Source organism: Natator depressus, chromosome 2 (assembly GCF_965152275.1).
Source record: "Natator depressus isolate rNatDep1 chromosome 2, rNatDep2.hap1, whole genome shotgun sequence".
In the NCBI taxonomy this organism is placed as follows: domain Eukaryota; kingdom Metazoa; phylum Chordata; order Testudines; family Cheloniidae; genus Natator; species Natator depressus.
In genome coordinates, this window is record NC_134235.1 from 109,712,236 (window position 1) to 109,733,722 (window position 21,487).

A 21,487-nucleotide genomic window follows, 5' to 3' on the forward strand; every position below is an offset into this window, starting at 1 on the left:
TAGCTGAAGTTGCATAACTTAGATCAATCTTCCCCCGTAGTGTAGACAAGGCCTCTCTTAAAGGAAGTGATGGATGCCCATTCTGATTTATTTTGTTTTATTGGTAGCTGTAGCTCCTGTTTAAGATGTTCGAAACCAGAATGAACAAAGCACTAGAAAATATATTATAGGGAACTATTTCTCTATCTTTGATATTTATAGGGCATCTACGATCTTGGTACCCAAGTGAACAATCCTACTCTGCTAAGGGGATTGACCTAGTAGGTCTTTTCCATCTCTAATTTCTATGAGTCTATGATACAAATGGGTGATGTTTATAACCCTAGTGCTTAGCTAGATGTATTGCATTTTTGCTTATAGATTCAAGGAAATGTAGGGCTGGGAGGGACCTCAAGAAGTTAGCAAGTCCAGCTCCTTGCACTGTGGCAGGATCAAGCAAACCTAGACCATCCCTGACAGGTGCTTTTCCAACTTGTTTTTAAAAGCTTCCAGTGATGGGGACTCCACAACCCCCCTAGGAAGCCTATTCCGTAACTTAACTACCCTTATAGTTAGAAAGTTTCTCCTAATATCTAAACTAAATCTCCCCTGCTGCAGATTAAGCCCATTATTTCTTGTCCTGTCTTCAGTGAACATGGGGAACAATTGGTCTTCAGCCTCTTTATAACAGCCCTTAACATATTGGAAGACTGTTATCAGGTCGCCCTTCAGTCTTCTTTTCTCAAGACTAAACATGGACAGTTTTTTCAACCTTTCCTCATAGGTCAGGTTTTCTAAACTTTTTATCATTTTTGTTGCTCTCCTCTGAACTCTTTCCAATTTGTCCACATCCTTCCTAAATTCTGATGCCCAGAATTGGCCAAAATACTCCAGCTGGGGCCTCACCAGTGCTGAGTAAAATGGGACAATTACCTCCTTTGTCTTACATACAACACTCCTGTTAATACACCCCAGCATCATGTTAGCCTTTTTTGCAGCTGCATCACACTGATGACTCATTCAGCTTGTGGTCTACTATAACCCCCAGCTCCTTTCCAGTAGTACTGCTACCTCAATAGTTATTTCCCATTTTGTAGCTGTGCATTTGATGTTTCCTTCCTAAGTGAAATACTTTGCACTTGTCTTTATTGAATTTCAGCTTCTTGAATTCAGACCAATTCTCCAATTTGTCAAGGTCATTTTGAATTCTAATGTTCTCCTCCAAAGTGCTAGCAACCCCTCTCAGCTTGGTGTCATCTTCAGATTTTATAAGCATACTCTTCACTCTATTATCCAAGTCATTAATGAAAATACTGAAGAGTACCAGACCCAGGATTGACCCCTGCAGGGCTCCCCTAGATATGACCTCCCAATTTGACAGCAAACCATTGATAACTACTCTTTGAGTATGGTCTTTCAGCTAATTGTGCACCCACCTTATAGTAACTTTGTCTAGACCACATTTCCCTAGTTTGCGTATGAGAATGTCATGCAGAATTGGGTCAAAAGCCTTACTAAAAGCAACGTATATCACATCTACTGCTTCCCCCAACCCACAAGATCAGAAACCCTGTCAGAGAAGGAAATTAAGTTGGTTTAGCATGATTTGTTTTTGACAAATCCATGATGACTATTCCTTATAACCCTATTTTCCTCCACATGCTTACAAATGACTGTTTAATAATTTGCTTGTAAAACTCTTCTGATCTTGACTGTATTCCATTGTCTCAAATGAACTTTCCATCATTTGGAAGGAAGAAATCTGTTTACATTTTATCAAATTAAACCTTCTATCGCATTAACCTATTATCCCCCCAGACTACAGAGGAACATTAAAATGGATCTTTCAGAATGTAATATATTCAGTGAACTTTTGATCTTTCCATTTCTCTCTCTTTCTCCATACTTTCTTTTCTCTCGTCTCCCTCTTTTCATTTGTCCTGTTTCTATTCTCGATCTGTGAGTATCTGCGATACTTCAGTTCATATTAATCTGTTTCCCTCCTAAAACCTGTAAATGGGATTCATTCTACTGATTCAGTAGGAGTTTGATCAAGGCCAACAAGCCAAATAGATATATTTTCATAATTGTGTATATGGTGATGCAGCACCAGTTCCTGTTAGTTATGAACTAGTTCACTATCCAGCAAGATGACAGTTTGGCTTGCAAGACATTTTTTGTTGATCTTTGCCATCAGCTTTTCTCTATCATATTTTCTTATATCTCACCATATACAAATATATAGCTCTGCTGAATTGGTTAGACAGTACTTCATTAATGTATAGTTTCCTCAATCCCAATTAACACTTATGTAATTCAAAACAAACATTTTATGTTCCATATTTTATAGTGTTCCAACATTGAATTATAGAAAATCATCTATATTGTTACATAAGGACTTTTTAAATATATATGTACCTACAACAGGGGAAACTGCCACAAATCCCAACTGTGTGGTTGACTATAGAAAATAAATATTTTTTATGTCAGGCAATTATTTTCCTTTTAGGGGCAAACTGACTTTTCTAGACCTCCTGAATTTAAAAACATTCTGCTTCCTCCCCATGGCACTAACCAACATATTTATACCCTTATAACTCTTCTAGCATAGACCACGCCTAATTCCACTGACTTCAGTGGAACTCCACCGGGATTGAATCTGTCCTTATGTCTGAGAGACAATGAAGGGCACTGTCCTGGCTGTGTATCTCGATAGATGTGCAGTGTTGTTACAGCCACCCATGCTGGTCCCAGGATATGAGAGAGAGAGAAGGTAAGTGAGGTGACATCTTATATTGGACCAACTTCAGTTGCTGAGAGAGACAAACTCTGGCACTCCAGAGAACTCTTTTCCCGACTTGAAGAAGAGCTCCAAAGCTCGCCTCTCGTCTAACCAACAGAATTTGGCCCAATAAAAGGTATTATTACCTCACACCCACCTTGTCTCCATATTAGAGAGGGAAGACCAGGCAGGGCTGCCCTGGGTAGCAAGCCAGAGTAGATTTCCTTTTCCCTTGCCCAGCTTTTCACTCAGGGCAAGGTATTACCCCAGATCCTTGCTTCCCCCACCTGCTCCATCCCCCCCCCAACCTGCTGTCTTTCCCCTTGACGAGCCCACTTTTCCCAGCCTCCTCCCAGGCTGCCTGCTCCCTAGTGATGTGCTAAGATTTCCATTTCCTCTCCGCCTGTTACACAGGGCTGTTGGTGGAGCTGCTGAGAGGCAGCGCTGTCTCTCTCTCCATTTTCACACAGCCCCTCACCCCCTTTGCTGTCTTTCTCCATCTCTCTCTTGCTGGACTTGGCTTTATTTGGCGCTCCCGGAAGCGGCGGTGCGTGTGGCTCTGCCGGGCTGACTGACACCAGCTCCCACGGTAGGGGAGGGGAAGGGGAAGGAGGCAGCGGCCAGGGATTATCCCCGCAGCGAGGACGCGAGCAGGGGGCTCCTCCAGCCAGGTAATTCCGGAGCAGCCCGCGGCGGAGCCGGCTGTGGGGGCCCCGCAAGAGGGCTGGGGTGGGGGCAGCCTCTGGGGGGGGCGATCCGGAGCGGGGCGGTATGTGTGTGTACGCGCGCGAGGCGGAGCGGCGGCTGCAGGGGGCCGTGCAGAGGGGCCCTGCGTTGCCAAGCGGCTGCTGCCTGCAGAGGACATCTGGGGGTGGGGTGGGGGGGCGATGCTGAGGGGTGGGGGTAGGGGGTTTATTGTGCCATGATCCCCAAGCAGTGCTGCCCTGGCAGGCTTCTGGGGCGGGGCTGCATAGCGGCAGAGCTGCCTGTGCCTCCTCTATCTGGGTCAGCTCTGCACACTGGTGCTGCCTCCCCCACATGCTCTGCCTGGGGCTGTGGCCTGCTGCTGGCCAGGGCCCCGGTTCGCTCTTCAACTTTCGGCTCAGCCCCTGAGAAGCCCCAACATCACTTCACCCCCCCCCCCTCCGCCCCCCATGAAGCCAGGCTGACAGCTGCACGCAGCAGTAGAGACGCGCTTACAGAGAACCAGGGCTTTTATTATTACAGCTGTACCTGCATATTCTGCTTTTCAACCTCGTATTCAGCTGAGGAGGAGGGAAGGTGTATGACAGCCCCTGAAAGCAGCACTGCAGGATTTGGCTTGTTGAGGGTAGATAGCCATGAAGTGTGTTGGATTAGAAACCCGACCCCCGCATCACCATGTCTTTCTAAGAGATTATCGGAAACCCTCTGGTTCTTCGTTTAGATCTGATGGTGTCAAGTGATGCCCTGCTGATTCGGGCAGTGCAAGACTAAGATTGGCTAATTTTGTTGAGGAGCCAGGGCTGTTTGATGGTGGCTAGGCTCAAATTGTGCCAGGGAACACCTAGAGCCACAGAAGCAAAATGTTAGGTGACAAGAGACATAGGTTAGTGATTAGCCTACAGGTATAGCTGCATGGAAAGCAAAGGGTTAAAGAGCAGTTTAGGATATACTAGCTAAAGGGAGGACAGAGACTCCTGCTTATAGGGATGCTACAAAACCAAAGGCGGGGGAGGGAGAGAAAGAGAGCAAGAGAGAAGAATCAAGGAACTCAAAGCCTACATACACCTTGCATTTTGAAATAAATGAACATTTTAAAGGAATGTTCTCAACAGATTCATTTTGCACAATAGCAGAGTAGAACTGATCATGAGCCCACCTGAAAGACTATAAAATAAATGTGTTTTTTTTAAATGACTGGTAATTTAGAGCCATATATTTGCAATAGACAAACACAGTTGATGGCTTATACCAAATCAGACCAAATTTCATCATAATCAGCATATTTTTTAAAATAAAGGACTTTTGAAAAAATGACTTCCAAAGTTTCATTATCTAAATGTGTTCTACTAATACAATGATAGAATATATTTAAAGAAAAACACATTGGTCAACAGGCAGCTATATTAACAGTTGTTTAAAAAAGGGGGACTACTGTGTTTTTAAAAAATGCTGCAGGAGATAAAGACAAAAGTGATATTTGGTTCAGTGGGTACCATGCTTCATTGTTCTATGAAATCATTATCTGCAAACCATTCATATTTCAGGGAGTGAATGGCATTTTTAAAAGTATATTGTAGATGGTGGGGATGGTTAAAACCCCCACAAAATTGCAAGCTCTTAAATACTGTTTCTCAAAGCTGTCCTTATTGCATAAGGTATTAATACATTTAGCAAAGTGAACATTTTCACATGCTAATTTTTATGCCTCAGACATATTGAAGCAGGTTTTTCTTTTGTTTACAGCTCACAGAACAGTAAAGTTTCCTTTAGCTTTTGTTTAACACTATAAACTTTAAAACAAGGATTTTATAACAAAATTGAATGGGGGGGAGAAGCTTTTAAACAATGTAATACTATGAACAGTGCTTTTTCTATAGAGAAGCGAGGTGTGTAGAATAGTTTGACATTTTAGATCTTTGTTGTAATAAAATGTTACAGGGTCCTTAGACAATTTCTGTGATTCATCAACCTCTTCTCCCTCAAGAAAGCAAGCACTGCTCAGATCTAGACGGTGCACATGCAGAACTCCAAGTGTAATGAATAAAATCTGTTTTCTCTATTAAATAAAAATGAAAAAGTCGTGCATTATTTACTGTAGTAGGTCTAACACATTACATGGCTTGGTCATCCATTGTAGACAATGGCAAATACTTCAGTGAAAAAAATGCATAGTATCCTCAGTCCTATAGCTAATGGTGAGTGATCTTGGTATACGAAGATCCTATATTAACCAAAGTGAAAACAAAGAAATATTTGTTTACCTATGTTCATATCAGACTTCCACATTCAAAACCATAACTCACCTAAATCTCTCTTGCAAGAGCAATAACTGAAAATCCTGATAGTGGCTCCAAAAGAACACTAAAATTACCACCTATACAGGACTAAATTTGATGGGAATCTGGGATTTTACCCTGAATTATCATACACTGGAGAAAGAATGTGGCCCAGTGGAGCAGGCAGGAGGACTGGAATTTGGGGCACCCATATTTTTTGCCTGGCTCTACCACTGATTTTAGTGTGACTTGATGCAAGTCATTTAATTTTGCTGTATTTCAGTTTACAGTCTTTAAGGAATAAGGACATTTACCCACCTTAGTAAAATGCTTTGAGATCCGTATAGGAAAAATGCTGACATGCAAAGTACCTTTAATGGAATGTTCTTTGTTGATTTGTGCAGACTTCATTGCTCTAAAAATCACCTGCAAAAAAAAAAAAAGATAATTTTAGTAGGTGTGTCTTAGTAAGACATTTTTATAGGTAAAAATTGGGAAAGTTCCTTTACTTCTCACATTTATTAGGCAAACAAAACAGCAAGTTAACCCTAACTTGCGCTCAGTTTTCAGGCACGTAGATCTTATAACAAACTAAGGAAGAGACTTTGGCTGAATTATTCAATTTTTGAAAATTCTTTCCTCTTAATTCTAGATGTTTCTCTTGTATTTGGAATGCAAAAGGAAAGTTCTTTTGTATAGCTTAATTAACAGTTATAAATTCCCATGAATGGTGATAAAAGCTGTCTAGTCTATACCAAGAGTTCCCAAATCTTTTGGAAAACTGATAATAGTTTCAGACTAAGGGCCCAGTCTGACTCCTGTAGATATCAGTGAGAGCTTGTTCGGGCTCTAAGTCTTTGTATGTACCTCTAGTTCATCTATACATATTAACTTACAGTGGCGCTTGGGCTCCTGGAGACTTCAGTCTAATGGTTCCAACAAGTGTTAACACACATAAAGAGAGTGACTCTTGTGAAGTGTTGAGCCAATGGTGGCTGGTGGTCTTCAGCATCTCAAGACTCACGCTGGCAGGAGCAGTCAAGACTACTAATTATAAAAGCCTGATGTGCAGGTACTGCTGTGCATTGGGAATCACTTGGCCCAATGAATAAGGTTTGTGACCTAGTTAAAAGGTAGATAAGTGGCCAACTACATAATTGGTTAAAGTATCTGATTTAGTTCCAAGGCAGTGAGTTCAAATCCTATTACAGCATAGGATTTGTAATATTTCAGTCCAGTTTTTCCATCATTGTAACTACATATTAAGGTGTTACTTTTCTGAAGCAAGACAAGCAATGATTCAACACATTCTGCACCTAACCACCAGTGGTTTAGGGAAAAGAACAATTCAGCCATATAAAGATTTCATGTCAATCAGAGCAGCCATGTTAGGAAAGGTTAACTGTACAAATGGTCAAGTTAAACAAGACCTAATCAGGGCTAACTTGGTCATTCTGGAGTTCATAATTCCACACATTGAAACTCTGACATGGGATAAGTTGCGTACAACTCTGTCACCCTGGGATATATAGCTGTTAGTTCTCATAAACAGAGTAAGGTTGAGCTTGGTCACTATTAAGAGGGAAGATCTTCAAATAGAAACCAAGGTGCTATAAGAAATGTTGTTGGTAATTCAGTAGGTGGCACTCTTCATTCTGTGTAAGAAGCGAACACATGCCCCAGCACAGTTTTGGAGATATTGTTCTGTTAGAGCCTTTGTCTTTGGAATGAGACATGAAAAAAGGGCCTGATTACTTGTCATCAGTAAAGATCACCGCACTTTTTGCAAGAGTAATAATGGTACCCACCATGTCCTAGCCCTATTCCAGACATTCTTCCAACTGCCATTTCTTCTGTAGTTTCAACAGGACAGGGCAGTATTCTTTGCTTGTTCTAAACTCCTGTGAGTTGTTAGACCAATGCTGTATTCCATAACAGAAGTGGCTGCATTCCCGTATTGAATGAAGTGCTTCCTCTGCTTATAAAGTTCAGGCTAAATGTGGTCCATGAGTGATGGATTTTATAATTATGATATGGCTGAACTGTCCTCATTTTCTGATGGTGAAATTTTATTGGATCATGGAGTATATACATGGTAACTGTTTTCCATCCTCCTTTCTCAATCCACTAGTACCAGTTAAAAAGTCTACTCTAGCTCTCTTACAGAAATGGACCAATTCTCATTAATATAAGTCAGATTCAAATGATGTTATTCTACCTCCTTTTGCAGAAAGCCCCCTCCCCCATCCCTAAGTACTAGGATCGCAGGGGCAGGACAGAGGAGTGCTCCACAAATCCATGGCATGTTTCTCTGGTAGCATGAAAGAGGATTTGCGTGTGGTGGGAAGTGAGCTAGGAGAGTGGTCAGTTAGTATGCCACAGGCCTCACTTAGAACTTGATCTAAATCTCTTAGAAGAGAATTGGAGTCTTTCCACTGACTTTAGTGGGAGTTGAATCAGGCTTTGTGAAGCCACAGCTGATACAGCCCATGGAATGCAGTATTAATAGCAGCAGAGTAGCTACTTATCCCCTCGCTCCCTACCTCCTGAATTTGCAGGAGGATTCCTGCCCAGTCTCTCTTAAATCTTGAGTAATCTATTCAGCGTTGGTGAGGCCTCATCTGGAATACTGTGTCCATTTTTGGACCCCACACTATAAGAAGGATGTGGACAAATTGGAAAGAGTCCAGCGGAGGGCAACAAAAATGATTAAGGGGCTGGAGCACAGGATTTATTAGGAGAGGCTGAGGGAACTGGGATTATTTAGTCTGCAAAACAGAAGAATGAGGGGGGATTTGATAGCTGCTTTCAACTACGTGAAAGGGGGTTCCAAAGAGGATGGAGCTAAGCTGTTCTCAGTGGTAGCAGATAACAGAACAAGGAGTAATGGTCTCAAGTTGCAGTGGGGGAGGTTTAGGCTGGATATTAGGAAAAACTTTTTCACTAGGAGGGTGGTGAAGCACTGGAATGGGTTATCTAGGGAGGTGATGGAATCTCCTTCCTTAGAGGTTTTTAAGGTCAGGCTTGACAAAGCCCTGGCTGGGATGATTTAGTTGGGGATTGGTCCTGCTTTCAGCAGGGGGTTAGACTAGAAGACCTCCTGAGGTCCCTTCCAACCCTCATATTCTAGGATTTAGAAAAGATTACCCACTGACAGCCCATTTTGCCTGAATAAAACAAAACTGAATGAGGAATGCAGGATTTGACAGAGTATGGGTATTCTCGAGAGCTAGGGTATACTATAGAGAAACGATCAAGTTTGTCCTAAGTGGTAGTAACAGCAACTTAACTGTTGCCAATTCTGGAAGTTTTGCCTAGAGACTAATGTCTTCTTGCCTTCCATGTTTTTTTATTTGTTTGCCATAATTCTCTCTGGTCAAAGAAGTGAAACACTGACAGCTTCTTTGCATTGGGAAGCATACCCTTTTAAATAGCACAAATGCGTTTTAAAAGCACAACTTAGATAGAACTCTAATTTAGTTAAGGATTTTACCATTCAATCTTATTGGATGAAGTAGTCATACTTCACCAGCTCCAACATCTGTGGCCGTATGCAGTATATTCTCCAAGTTCAGCAGCTCATTTTGCTTGCATACAGTAATTGGACTTGTGGCATGTAATTAAGTAGCTTGCAAGCCCTATAGAATGTTTGATTACTTGAAAAGTATTATGCTAATACATGGCAAAGGGGTGCCTAAGAACACAGTATATCTATTGATGGGAAAAATACTTAAAATCTTACACTTCATTGTCACAAAGAGAAGCAAGTAAAACCAGACAAAAGGTAAGGCGAGAACTGGGAGAACAGTGACATAAAAGGTAGCATAAGTGATTAGGAGGATGTACTAGGAAATGGGTTGCCTTCGTTATTTTAACTCCATCAAACTGGCAATCCTTGATTGCTACAGTAGATCATTAAATAATGAACTTTTCTTTGTCATCACCATTGATAAAGCGTTAAGAATTATTCAGCTGTGGATGGGAGTGGTTTTTTTTTTTAAACAACTGGATATTCATGTGTAGTTAGAGAATGAACTGCTATTTCAAGGGATACTAAATATATATGCACATACTATATTCAAAAATGTGAATCAGTAAAATATTTCAAAGACCTCAGCACAGTGTGTGCATACACGGATTCTTGAATAATTATCCTGGCATGTGCTATTGCTTACCTGTAGTTATGTGAGACTAAATTGGGATGTGATAAGAAATTTAAGATGTGTTTCTAATCTTAGTCTCTGTTTTGATGGATGGGATTTTAATTTTTTTAAATGAAAGCTCTCCCAATATAAAATACTGTCAAAATATAAAATGCCACACTGGCCTCTTGAATGTTTTTGGTTTTTTTTAAACTTTAGTCTGTTGGACAAAACACAGGAAAGAGGAAAAGTGACAGAAAAACCAAACACACAGTAGATAGGCTCTGCGGTACTAGTCAATTTGCATACCAACTCTGTGAAGTCAAAAAAGGAAAAAAACTTGGGGATAAGTAGGAGAAAACAAGGAAAAGTCAGGATTTTCTCTTCTCCATAGAGTTCTCTTCTGATAAAAAGGCTTTTAAGACTTAACACTGTACCTGAAGAGTGTAGCTCACAGAAAAAACCCTTTTGGATACCATCTTGTGGCTATATATATAATATTTAAAAGATCCATTTTCATTAATAGAACATCAGTTTTCATCATCTGTATCCATCAAGACACAGATATGAAAGTTCCTTTATACTTTGTACCATACTAGAACCAGTCAAAAGCTTCAAACACTGACAATTTTTTCCATTTCAAATTTTAACCAAAAAACCCCTCCCACACACATTTTTTGCCTATTTTTTTCCAAGGCAGTTAAGGCTAGTCAAAATGTTGGCAAAAAATCAAAATGCTATAAAAATGCAAGAGCATTGCATAATTTAAAAAAAATATATTTAAAACGTTTTTACAGACAGCTGTCCTCTACACTTAGGAGCACTGTTCCTAAAACAACCTGCAGCAGGGCCAAGGGCAAAATCAGTGCTTCTATATCGTGATGCCAACTTTTCCCAACCTAGCGCTAAAAATTTCCCAAATCTTCCCAAATCTGGTGAAAAATTCCTAGCAGTGCTTCTATATCCTGGGAAATTTCACCAGATCTGGGAATTTTTGAATAAAATGTTTCAACTTGGGAAATTGGGAATTTTCATTCAAAACATTTTACTCAAAAATTCCCAGATTTGGGGAAATTTCCCAGGATATAGAAGCACTGGGCAAAATTGGAAGAAAGCTCACCAAAGGCTCAGGTTTGAGTACAAAGTCACCCTCTCTCTAGGTAGGGTTTTATTGCAGGGATTCTTGTTTAATCTAAATTGACATTAATTTGGCATGTCTCTAACTACATTCTTTCCATGGAGGTAACATAAAAACAAAGTACTAACCATACAAGGTAGCACTTCTGTTTCTCTAACATGCAAGCTTCTGGCAAACACACTCTTCCTATCTCCTATGAGAGAAATCCCCATTTTGTCTCCTCCTGCCACTCATGCTTTATGGTGAAGCAAACTCACTACCCATGCTCTTTTCCTTTTCTTCCTCCTACTCCTCTTCCCTCCCACCCCTTTTCAGGTGATGAAACTAAATAGGTTCTGCTGCACTTAATTAGTCCCATTCTTCCTCTCCCCTTTCGCCACCTTAGTGTCTCTGACTGGGAATTAATCCCTAAAACCATAAGCCATTGCATTGGCTGGCACAGTGGGGCCTCATTTTATGGACAACCTGAGTGTGGGGAGCAGCAAAGATTTGAGTTCCTCACCAGGAAATGCCAACACACCTGTAATAATTTAAAGGAGGTTACATGTCAATAACAGGGGAAAGTAGCTATTCTTTGCATTTCCATCTTACATTGGCTGTGTTTTATGACAATTAAACTATGATTGGATGCTTCTCCAGTTTGAGAAGAATTCCAGGAACATGTTGGGATGTTTCTCCTAACTTAGTATATGTTGTACTGCTTTCTTAGCTAGCAGATGAAAAAAGCCTTCCTGATATAGATTGCTACATACTACTCTAAACCTGTAATAAATTTGTGGTTGGCTTTAAGATGCTACCTTTTTAGAATACTGGAGGTTTGGTTTTTGTATATTTTGTAGTTCAGTTACATCTTATCAGAGAGCAAATGCATGGGCCACTATAATTTGAAGACTATGATAGTGATTTCTCCAAGCAGTGCAAGGGATTTAGTCACACAACTTCCAAATTGCATCTCATGAGGTTGTACAGGAACAACAGAGGGCAGAATTTGCCCTGCACTATCTGTAGTGTGGTGGAGATATGTGAGAAAGAAAGGACCCAGCTTGACTTTCAGATCCCAGGCTGATTTTGAAGGGGCTGGCAGCTAGGAAAAAAACAAACCATCTTTGTAATTTTAAACTGAGTGAATATGGTAAGGAATCAAAAAGGCCCACTAAACATGGAACCCTATGACACTATTTTTACAGTTACTTTTCAGAGTAAAACTATACTTAAGAGGCTACCACCTTTCCTTTGTTCAAAACTGGAATCTTTGCTCTTCTTATTGTCATCATGTTTTTTCACTTTTTTATTTTCTTATGTCACTGTGCTACTTCCCCTCATGGACTCATTACAGCTTGTTTCTACTTGAGACAAAGCAGTATGTTTTTCTCCTGTCAGCCATACAGAATGATGGCAGGAGCAGGCCCATTTGTGCTGCTCTTTCTTTGTCTGCTATGTTGGAAAATATTTGAGATGAAGAGTGTCCAGAGAAATTATTCTGCAGTTTTGTTCTTTCCTAGGTTACAGACATAAGTATATTTGTAGGTAGAGGTCAGATGGGGGTAGGGGAAGGAATGGTCATTCTGTTTTAAGGTTTGCCTATAAAATATGCTCTGCCCATGTCTCCATAGGCTGTGCTAGGCTCCTTGGGCTTGGAGAAAAAATAAATGGTGACCCCTCATCAACACCACCCACTTGTGACACCAAATTGAGATATCACAGTAAATTGTGCAAGTCTATGACCCCCCTCTCCTTTTTTACATGCATGAAATAGTTAACAGCGTTGATATTTAAATTATCATCACTGGGCATCTGAGTTAACATCCTAGTGAGCACCTTTCAGAGATATTGTTCCAAGCTTTTTCCAGGCTCAGGTAGGCTATGTCTTTACTGTAAGAAAAAGAAAGCTGTGTTTTTTACATCAGATAGTTGTCTTGACTTAGACTGTAGATGGTCCTTATTTCAAGATGATGAGTCAGCCCAACCTCACTTTAGAGTCTTTTACAACTTGAGTTTTAGACTTTAGCACATGAGATTTGTGTAGAATGTGGAAAGAAGAGAGTCTGTAGTTTCTTTAGGGGTGTACAATACTTATTTTAAGAAAAAGTTCTTATGTTTTCACAAAATCTTGCACATTGTGGAAGCTCTCCTGGTGCCATCTATCTTATTTCATTCAGACAAAATACCCAGTATGTTAAAAAACAAACAATGTTTGGAATGTTTATGACCAACTCACTCACTGAATATGCAGATTATATTCTGCAAAAAGAACAATGTACACACTATTGTAGGCAGGTTGAGTTCCCACCCTGCACCATGCACAGTGGATCTAGTCCAAGCTTACCCACGTCCAAGGATTTGCCTTTGTTGCTAACGTAAATGAGAACAAAATATAAACCTCGACCAACGCTTTTCCTGAAAATGTCTGTTCCTAGGGTTTTTCCCTGTAGAATCCACTGGCTTTGCTTCTAGTTCCTTGTTCCGTAGTCACGCACAAACCTTATTAAACTACTAGGGTTGAGCTAAAAGGACCCATTAGCCTGACAGCCAAGGTGAATCAGCAGAAGAGCTCTGCATCTATATGTAGAATCCTAATACCCTGTTACATCTTTTTAAAAAATTAAAAATATGTAGTAATAATAATGATAAAAACTTTCTTTGCATATTTGGCTATCTAATAATAGTACTTTAGACACTCTCCCCACAGTACGGGGACAGGTAATTAGCACAATGGTGTTTGTTCTGGTTGCTAGTGTAGCTTAACAATATGCAGTTTGTTGGAATCTAGTATTACACATGCGGTATCTCTGAGGGATTAACACTTTTAGCAGTGATGTTTATTAGGAAATAACATATGCATACCCTGGATGTCATTTACTGGGATAAAATGTTCACAACCCTAAATGGAACATGTGTGCATGAAACCTGTTAAGTAAATGATGAAGGGGGAGGGTTCCATGCTTTGAAACCTAGCTGTTTATTTATTTGTTCACATCATGTACTTTTAGAAGGGAAAGAAGACAACATTAACTGATGAGAGGTCAGATCTTAAAGAAGCAAATACAAGACTTTCTTGGTTTCTTGAATTGAAGGTGTGTAGTCATTAGTAAAAACAACCAAGACAGAATATTACCACAGTATATACGAGGATTGGAAAGACCTAGGAAATCCAAGGAGAGAGTGTACATTCACACAACTTTTAGTCCAGACTTAACTAGCGTTCTGTATTGTATCTGTAAATAGCAGGTACAAATGATTGCAGGCACAACCTTACGCCAACAATTATTTGCAACTGTATTTCAGTCACTTGGATATCTAAGTACCTAATTTGCAGGTGCCGTCAGGCTGTGAACGTAACCAAAATTGCACTGACAGTCATTTGTACCTGTCATTTGGAAATGTAAAAATAGAGACCACTTTTGGAAACCCATCCCTTAAAATATAATTTAAATTTACTGGCGAGGAGAGAGGAGATTGTTTTTCTAATGTTGCGATGATGCAAGCTAAGTAGTTTTTATAAAGGAGATCAGTAGACCTGTCCTTATCCTAGAAATTGATGAAAATTAAAATCACCAAAAACTACAGAAGAATGATAGTGCTGTAAAACCTGTGCTCATATTCAAATGTCTAACATTGTTTCTGTCTTTTAGAATGGCGGAGACACAGGTGTTGATGGAGAGGCTGGAAAAAGCTGTAATTCGACTTGAATCATTGTTTTCAGATTCGCACAGATCCATTGGAATGGAGTGTGGAGCTGTAAATGGAGTCAATGGAGGTATGAGTGGCTCTTTCGAGAACTGCATGCCTTTTTTTGGAATGCCAGATATATAGCTTGTAAGTGGAGCATGTTTTTTGTTCCAAGAGAAGGAGAACAATCCCAGCCCTTAAGAGCTGCACATTAGCAGAAAGCAATATTTTTCTTTTTGTAGACTTAGTTGGAACACGTCAGGAGGCATCCTTAATCTTAATCATACATTAGCATGCCCTAGAAAATTCAAGATTTGAACTAATCTTAAATATATAGTCCATATTTCAAGCTTTATTGCTCTGTTTTACTGTTTATATTGTTACAGAGTGCTCACCAGTTGCAAATGTCTGCTGAGGCTAATTAGCAGAAGAAATGAGTGTTCCTGAAAAGTCAGAACATACATTTTACTGAAGAAATCAGCAATGCAAACTTTGGATTTATTTTCCAGCTCCCTGAATTGAATTTCACTGTGCAGAAACACTGCATGTAATTGCCTGATCCCCTTAATAACAGCTGAACTTGTTCTTAAGCATTTGCTCACTAATCGCTGCCACTATCTCAGCATTGGCCTTATTTTGTGCTCTCTTTCATCCTCTGTCCCCAGAAGTGCATCTCCAAAGTCCTGGAGTTTGGAACAGAGGAAGGAAGGCTGGGATCACAATCTACCCACACCTGTCTGTACCGTGTTGCCAAGCCATACTTAACACTGTGCAGCTCTTAAGTTAGACTTTTGGTTGTCCTTGAAATTTCCAGGTTAAGCAAAACTGCATGAATGAATAGTCAGAGAAAAACACATGACCCACACAGAAGCTGGGAAAATAAGTAACTATTAAAAACTGTGTATTTTCAAAACATAGGCTCCAGTCCTGCAATGAGCTCCTTGCGGGGAAGACCCCTGCATCCACAGAAAGCTCACTGTGGGATTGGAGCCATTGTTACTAAGGTCCCTGTTCTGATTATTTTAATTGCAAAGCCACATCTACCCATGAAATTTGCACAACCCTGTGCTTATGGGGCCAGCTACATCAGATGGGGGGCTCACCACTGGGGAAAGTGCCGCTTTAAAATCCTGGCTGGGCTGCACAGGAACTCAACCAGCAAAGCCTGTCTGTGAGAGGTTGTAAATAAACACATCTTCCAGCTGGTCTGGCCCTGCCTATTCTGGAGGCTGCATCCGTCAGTCCCAAGTTTCCTGGAGGACCAGGGGCTACAGGATATTCCCTGTATAGCATGGCTGCCGCAGGCAGTTACCACAGATGTGAGCCCAGAACCTAGGCTGTGCTGGCAGCGTGCATAGAGCCCACATCATATGCAGTGTCACACTCAAGCAATCCGTGAGTTTGGAGAGATGGTAGCCGTTCTAGCAATAGTGTTCATTCTGGGCCATTGTTATGTGTGTGGTGTCATGAGCACAGCTATACGTTATATGCCTGTGATGGTTTGTTTCAGGGCAGATTCTCCCATTCCAAATGGTCTCTATGGCTAAACATGGTGGCCCAAGTTCCTCACCAGAGATGAATGTGGCTCAGTAACATGACACACAGAGTTCCCCATCTGTATTTATTCACGCCACTTTCCTTAACTGTGCCCCTCAAAGATGGAGGCTCTGGGCATACCTCCTAAAGACATGTTTTAAACCACGTTATCACTCAATATCCCTAGATAGTCTTAGAGCTTTACAGTTGCACCTGTCTTATAGTAAGGTCTTTATTTCATTTAAAACAGGAATTCATGTAAAAGCGTATATGTTCTTCCATAGTAATGACCCAAATAATTTACCATTGCTTACTTCAGAATATATGTGTGATAAGTTAGGCTTGAATGTATATTGTATCCCATCTTAATTGGTTAATATCTTTATCATACATGGCTTGATGGAGAAGAGTACACATTTTGGTCCTGAAGATCATGGTGGCAGGCTTGCAGGAAAAACATGCAGTTTCTGAATTACAGAGAGGTCCACAGCAAACTCTAGGATATGATCTCATAAATCAGCAGCTTTGCTTCCTAAAAATAGGTGTAGCTGTGTTCTGTTTTTCTACAGTGTTAGTGTAGTTGATGGGCTGCTGTTTGAGTCTCCGTGCTCCAAAGTAAAAGTTTAAAATGGAGTCTCTTGGAGACTGGCATGGATTTTTACAAAGAATATAAATAGGCTTTGGAAAACATTTTCTTCTCCACCATAAAAATCTTTGTGCGGTAGGTCCCACAAGAAACTTACACATAAACATTTCAAATGGACAAAAGCCCAGAAATCCTTAGAATCGAAGGTGAGAGAAAAGTAAGTGACATAAGGAGAACAGGACAGCCTAGGCTTTCCATCAAGCAGCTTAAGCACAGAGTGCTAAACATAGGCAATTCCAAGTCCTCATAGTCAAAGCTAGTGTTTTCTGTCAAAGGGCCAAAATGCTGTTACTGCAAAAAGAGCTTTCAGAGTTATTAATCAGGGTTCTGCCGTAGTGCAGTGCCAACTGGTTAAGACAGCACTGGGCAAAGCCTGGGGTCCCTTCAGAACAGGCTTCGCTTTTACCAAGTAGAGGGGAAGCTCAGGGAGAGAGGCAGGAGAAAATTTTGACCCTGATTCTGCAAAGCACTTGAGTAGCTTAAATTTGCATATGTGCTGGATCAGGGCCATAGAGAGGATATGACGGCATATCAGGGAGTGAAAAAGGGACTGGAAAACATCCTAGAAAAGATTACTTTCTCTGGCTTAAATGATATATAAGGTTATTCAGAAAGCCAGTTTGGTGTAAGAAACTGACTCTTACCTGGGTTTCCCAGTAGTCCAGACAATCCACGTCCAGTTTAAATGGAACCCACTGTATCAGGAGACAGTAGTATACTCTATATGAAAAATTGTGCTTGTACTCATCAGCTTGGTATGTTAAAGTCATTGAGATTAATGATTTAGTAAAGTTAGATTTTTTCCAGTGACCGGAGGAGCTTTTATCATTAATGGAATTTACAGTTTTGTAAACTCAGACAATGAAACAAGGAGATTCCAATGCTGTGCTTCAGTATACTGATCGCTTAGGAACTGATTCCCTCATATAGTAGAATTGCACTATTGCCATATTGAAGCCCCATCTTACTAGAAATTGACTTACTGGTTTTTAATGTCTGCCAAACAATTTATAAAGCTTCAGGAATGGGTGTGTGGAATAAACATAGCAGTGGTTCAGTACAGATTCCTTTAGGAGGATGACACTTGTTTTATGTATATTAATAGCACTGTGTTAATGAAAAGGTCTAAATCATGCTTATCCGGTCATTCTGACTTTGCAATATTGAAAAATGTTCATTTTAGCACCTGTTATTTTAGCACAAAGGCCGCTAGCCACATACAGTATATAGATTACATTATTTTCACGCTGCAAGCTAGGTTCCACTGGGAGCAATATTGTTTGGTTGTTGCTGGAAATAATGGTGATGCATTAATTTTCACTGATTTTACAAATCAGTGAATATGGTAAAAGATTACAACAATTTTTTCCCATTTCTACAGTATTTTTCCCTCTGGCAGCAAAGGACATATTACAAATTACTGACTTTATGAACCAGTTGTAATGAAATGCCTTTCTCCCAAAGGTGTAGCACCGTACGTAGAAGCCTTTGATAGACTGTTAAATGGGAGTGTGGCTGAGTTTCTCAGGAATAGCAAGATCCTGGAAGGTGATGTGAAGATACATGTGAGTATTTTCCCATTTCTCCCCAGTATAACTGTGGTTGTCTCTAAATACACAAAACCTCCTCTACCAGCCTTGATTGTGGAGAGGGCTATGGAATTCTCATTGCTGTTGCTTTAATTATTATTAGTAGTAGTTCCCAGAGGTCTCAGTCGGATAGAACCGCATTGTACTAGTGGTTGTATGAACACAAAATATGATACAGTCCCTGTCACAAAGAGTTTACAATCCAAGGCACTAATGTAGAAAAAAAAACCTTACACATATGCATTAGCATACACAATATGAGTAGTCCCATTGCATACAGTTCAGCAAGAGCATGAATATTTGCAGGATTGGGGCCTAATTAAAGACAAGGTGCAACAAGTGAATAAAAAGCAATATGAAGTAAGAAGGGTATTAATGTGCACAACTCGGTTCCAGATCTTAAGTTTTCGGGTTTTTTTTATTTTAATCCTCATCTGCTTTCTTTATTTTCAGGACTTTTGCCTATTTTGTTTTGTTTTAAATTATTAAATTGTTTTTAATCTGCCCAATTTTTTAAATCTATGCCTGTTTCTTTTTTCTTTTGCAATAAATTTTGTAACAAGGAAGTTTTATAAAGACAAAGTTAGTTAACATTGAATGTGGTCATTTTATGTGCTGATACCTCCCCTTTTGTGATCTGGGTTTTTATTTTTTTTAAACTGTCTTTTCTAAAATTCAGTGACAATATACTCATTATCTTATACACATTATCTTAATCCCTCCTGGTCCCCCAGCATGAGATACATAACTCTCTGTGGCATGTTTCTCATGCTGAGGGACAAGGATGGGATTCAGATAATGAGGAGGTTCTGATAACAGCACAGAGACCTCTGGCCAGGACTGTGAGGAGGAGCCCCCAGGCATGGGGAGGCCACCCTGCTGCTGAATGGGAATGTGTGGAGCCCTCTGCAGCCCTGTCATGGAAGTGAGTGAGCAGGGCTGGAGAGGGCTCCCTGTACAGCTGCAGGGTCAGTGACACCCAATCCCTGCAGGTGCAAAGTGCAGGGAAGGCTGCAGCCCTGGCAGGGCAGAGCAGAGTCCTGTATGGGGATCTCTGCTGTGCCCCACTAAGACCTCCCTCCCTCACCTTGCATCTGCAGGGATCAAATGTCACCGGCCGTGGCAGTACAGGGGGCCCTCTGCAGCCATGCTGTTATGGGATTGAATGAGTGGGGCAGAGCAGAGACCCCTGGCAAGCACTGTGAGAAGGAGGAGGAGGACAAGCTCCCAGCCCTCGGGGAGACCACCCTGCTGCTGATTGGCTCCTGCCCTCGATTATCTAAACTCCCAATTACTGAGATAAAATCTGTGACCCCCACACTGTTTTGATAATCAGAAGTATACTGTATTTTCTAAAAAGAAAAGGAGTACTTGTGGCACCTTAGAGACTAACACATTTATTTGAGCATAAGCTTTCGTGAGCTACAGCTCACTTTCTGTGGCAGAGGGACAAAGGATGGATTCATCTGATCACAGCTTGCAACATCCTGTCTATCCTGGTAATGTCATAAAGCTACATGCAAATGGGGGGCTCATCGCTCAAAGTCAGTTAGCTGATCTGAGTTGGGGGTGAAAGAGGGTCAGGGATTTTCCCTCATCTCAATAGAGCTGTGCGACCGTGCCTTTCACCGTATGAATTAATCCTTGCCTAATTCACTGCTGCTGCTACTCTACCCCACAAACCCTGTAGCAAGGGAAACATGCAGCATCCACTGAGTTTGCAAAGACAGGGTGTCTCACCTTAGCGGCTGAGAGCATCATATTCAAAAGACCCTTGCACCCAGTCTGCTCAAGGTACAAGAGTTCTGAGGTTGCTCTCTGAACTGGGTCTCTTGTATGGTTTTATACATTATTGTCCAATAGGGTTAGAGTGCCTCAGTCAGGAAGCTCTAGCATATTGGAATGGATCAGGAGATCAGGCAGATCCAGAGTCTGACTGTCTTTAGAAATTGCTACAAAATCTGGCTCTTCAAAAAAGCCTTCCTCCCATAAGAATGACACTCCCAACACTTGTAGCCTGAAGCCCCTACCAGCAAAAAATAAAACAAAACAAGCTAAAAAAGGGAGGGGAATTCCCTAGGTGCTATGGGAATACAAATTATAAAATAATAATAAAATATTTTTAAAAACAAAAACCAGGCCCTAAGCAGAGATTTGACCTCAAAAATAGACAAGTGCCAGAGCCACCATGAAGTTCACTATGAACTTCACTATTGCAATTGATGGGCAGCAGTATAAAACCCCATGATAAATAGGAAACCTTAGTGTTGCATCCTAACAAACAAACAAAACAATCATAGAATCATAGAATCATAGAATATCAGGGTTGGAAGGGACCCCAGAAGGTCATCTAGTCCAACCCCCTGCTCGAAGCAGGACCAATTCCCAGTTAAATCATCCCAGCCAGGGCTTTGTCAAGCCTGACCTTAAAAACCTCTAAGGAAGGAGATTCTACCACCTCCCTAGGTAACGCATTCCAGTGTTTCACCACCCTCTTAGTGAAAAAGTTTTTCCTAATATCCAATCTAAACCTCCCCCATTGCAACTTGAGACCATTACTCCTCGTTCTGTCATCTGCTACCATTGAGAACAGTCTAGAGCCATCCTCTTTGGAACCCCCTTTCAGGTAGTTGAAAGCAGCTATCAAATCCCCCCTCATTCTTCTCTTCTGCAGACTAAACAATCCCAGCTCCCTCAGCCTCTCTTCATAAGTCATGTGCTCTAGACCCCTAATCATTTTTGTTGCCCTTCGCTGGACTCTCTCCAATTTATCCACATCCTTCTTGTAGTGTGGGGCCCAAAACTGGACACAGTACTCCAGATGAGGCCTCACCAGTGTCGAATAGAGGGGAACGATCACATCCCTCGATCTGCTCGCTATGCCCCTACTTATACATCCCAAAATGCCATTGGCCTTCTTGGCAACAAGGGCACACTGTTGACTCATATCCAGCTTCTCGTCCACTGTCACCCCTAGGTCCTTTTCCGCAGAACTGCTGCCTAGCCATTCGGTCCCTAGTCTGTA

At 41.0% G+C, this 21,487-nt stretch overlaps 1 protein-coding gene across 1 annotated transcript in view; it reads left to right on the top strand.

The window, feature by feature from the left end:
* The first annotated feature begins 3,150 nt into the window (after positions 1 to 3,150).
* Positions 3,151 to 21,487, top strand: part of CAP2 (cyclase associated actin cytoskeleton regulatory protein 2) — an 88,208-nt gene continuing 69,871 nt past the window's right edge. Inside the window, exons 1-3 of the mRNA XM_074944843.1 lie at positions 3,151 to 3,432; positions 14,655 to 14,779; positions 18,338 to 18,438. Coding sequence (XP_074800944.1) covers positions 14,656 to 14,779; positions 18,338 to 18,438 — 225 coding nt within the window. The 5' untranslated portion in view covers positions 3,151 to 3,432; position 14,655. The remainder of the gene's footprint in view (positions 3,433 to 14,654; positions 14,780 to 18,337; positions 18,439 to 21,487) is intronic.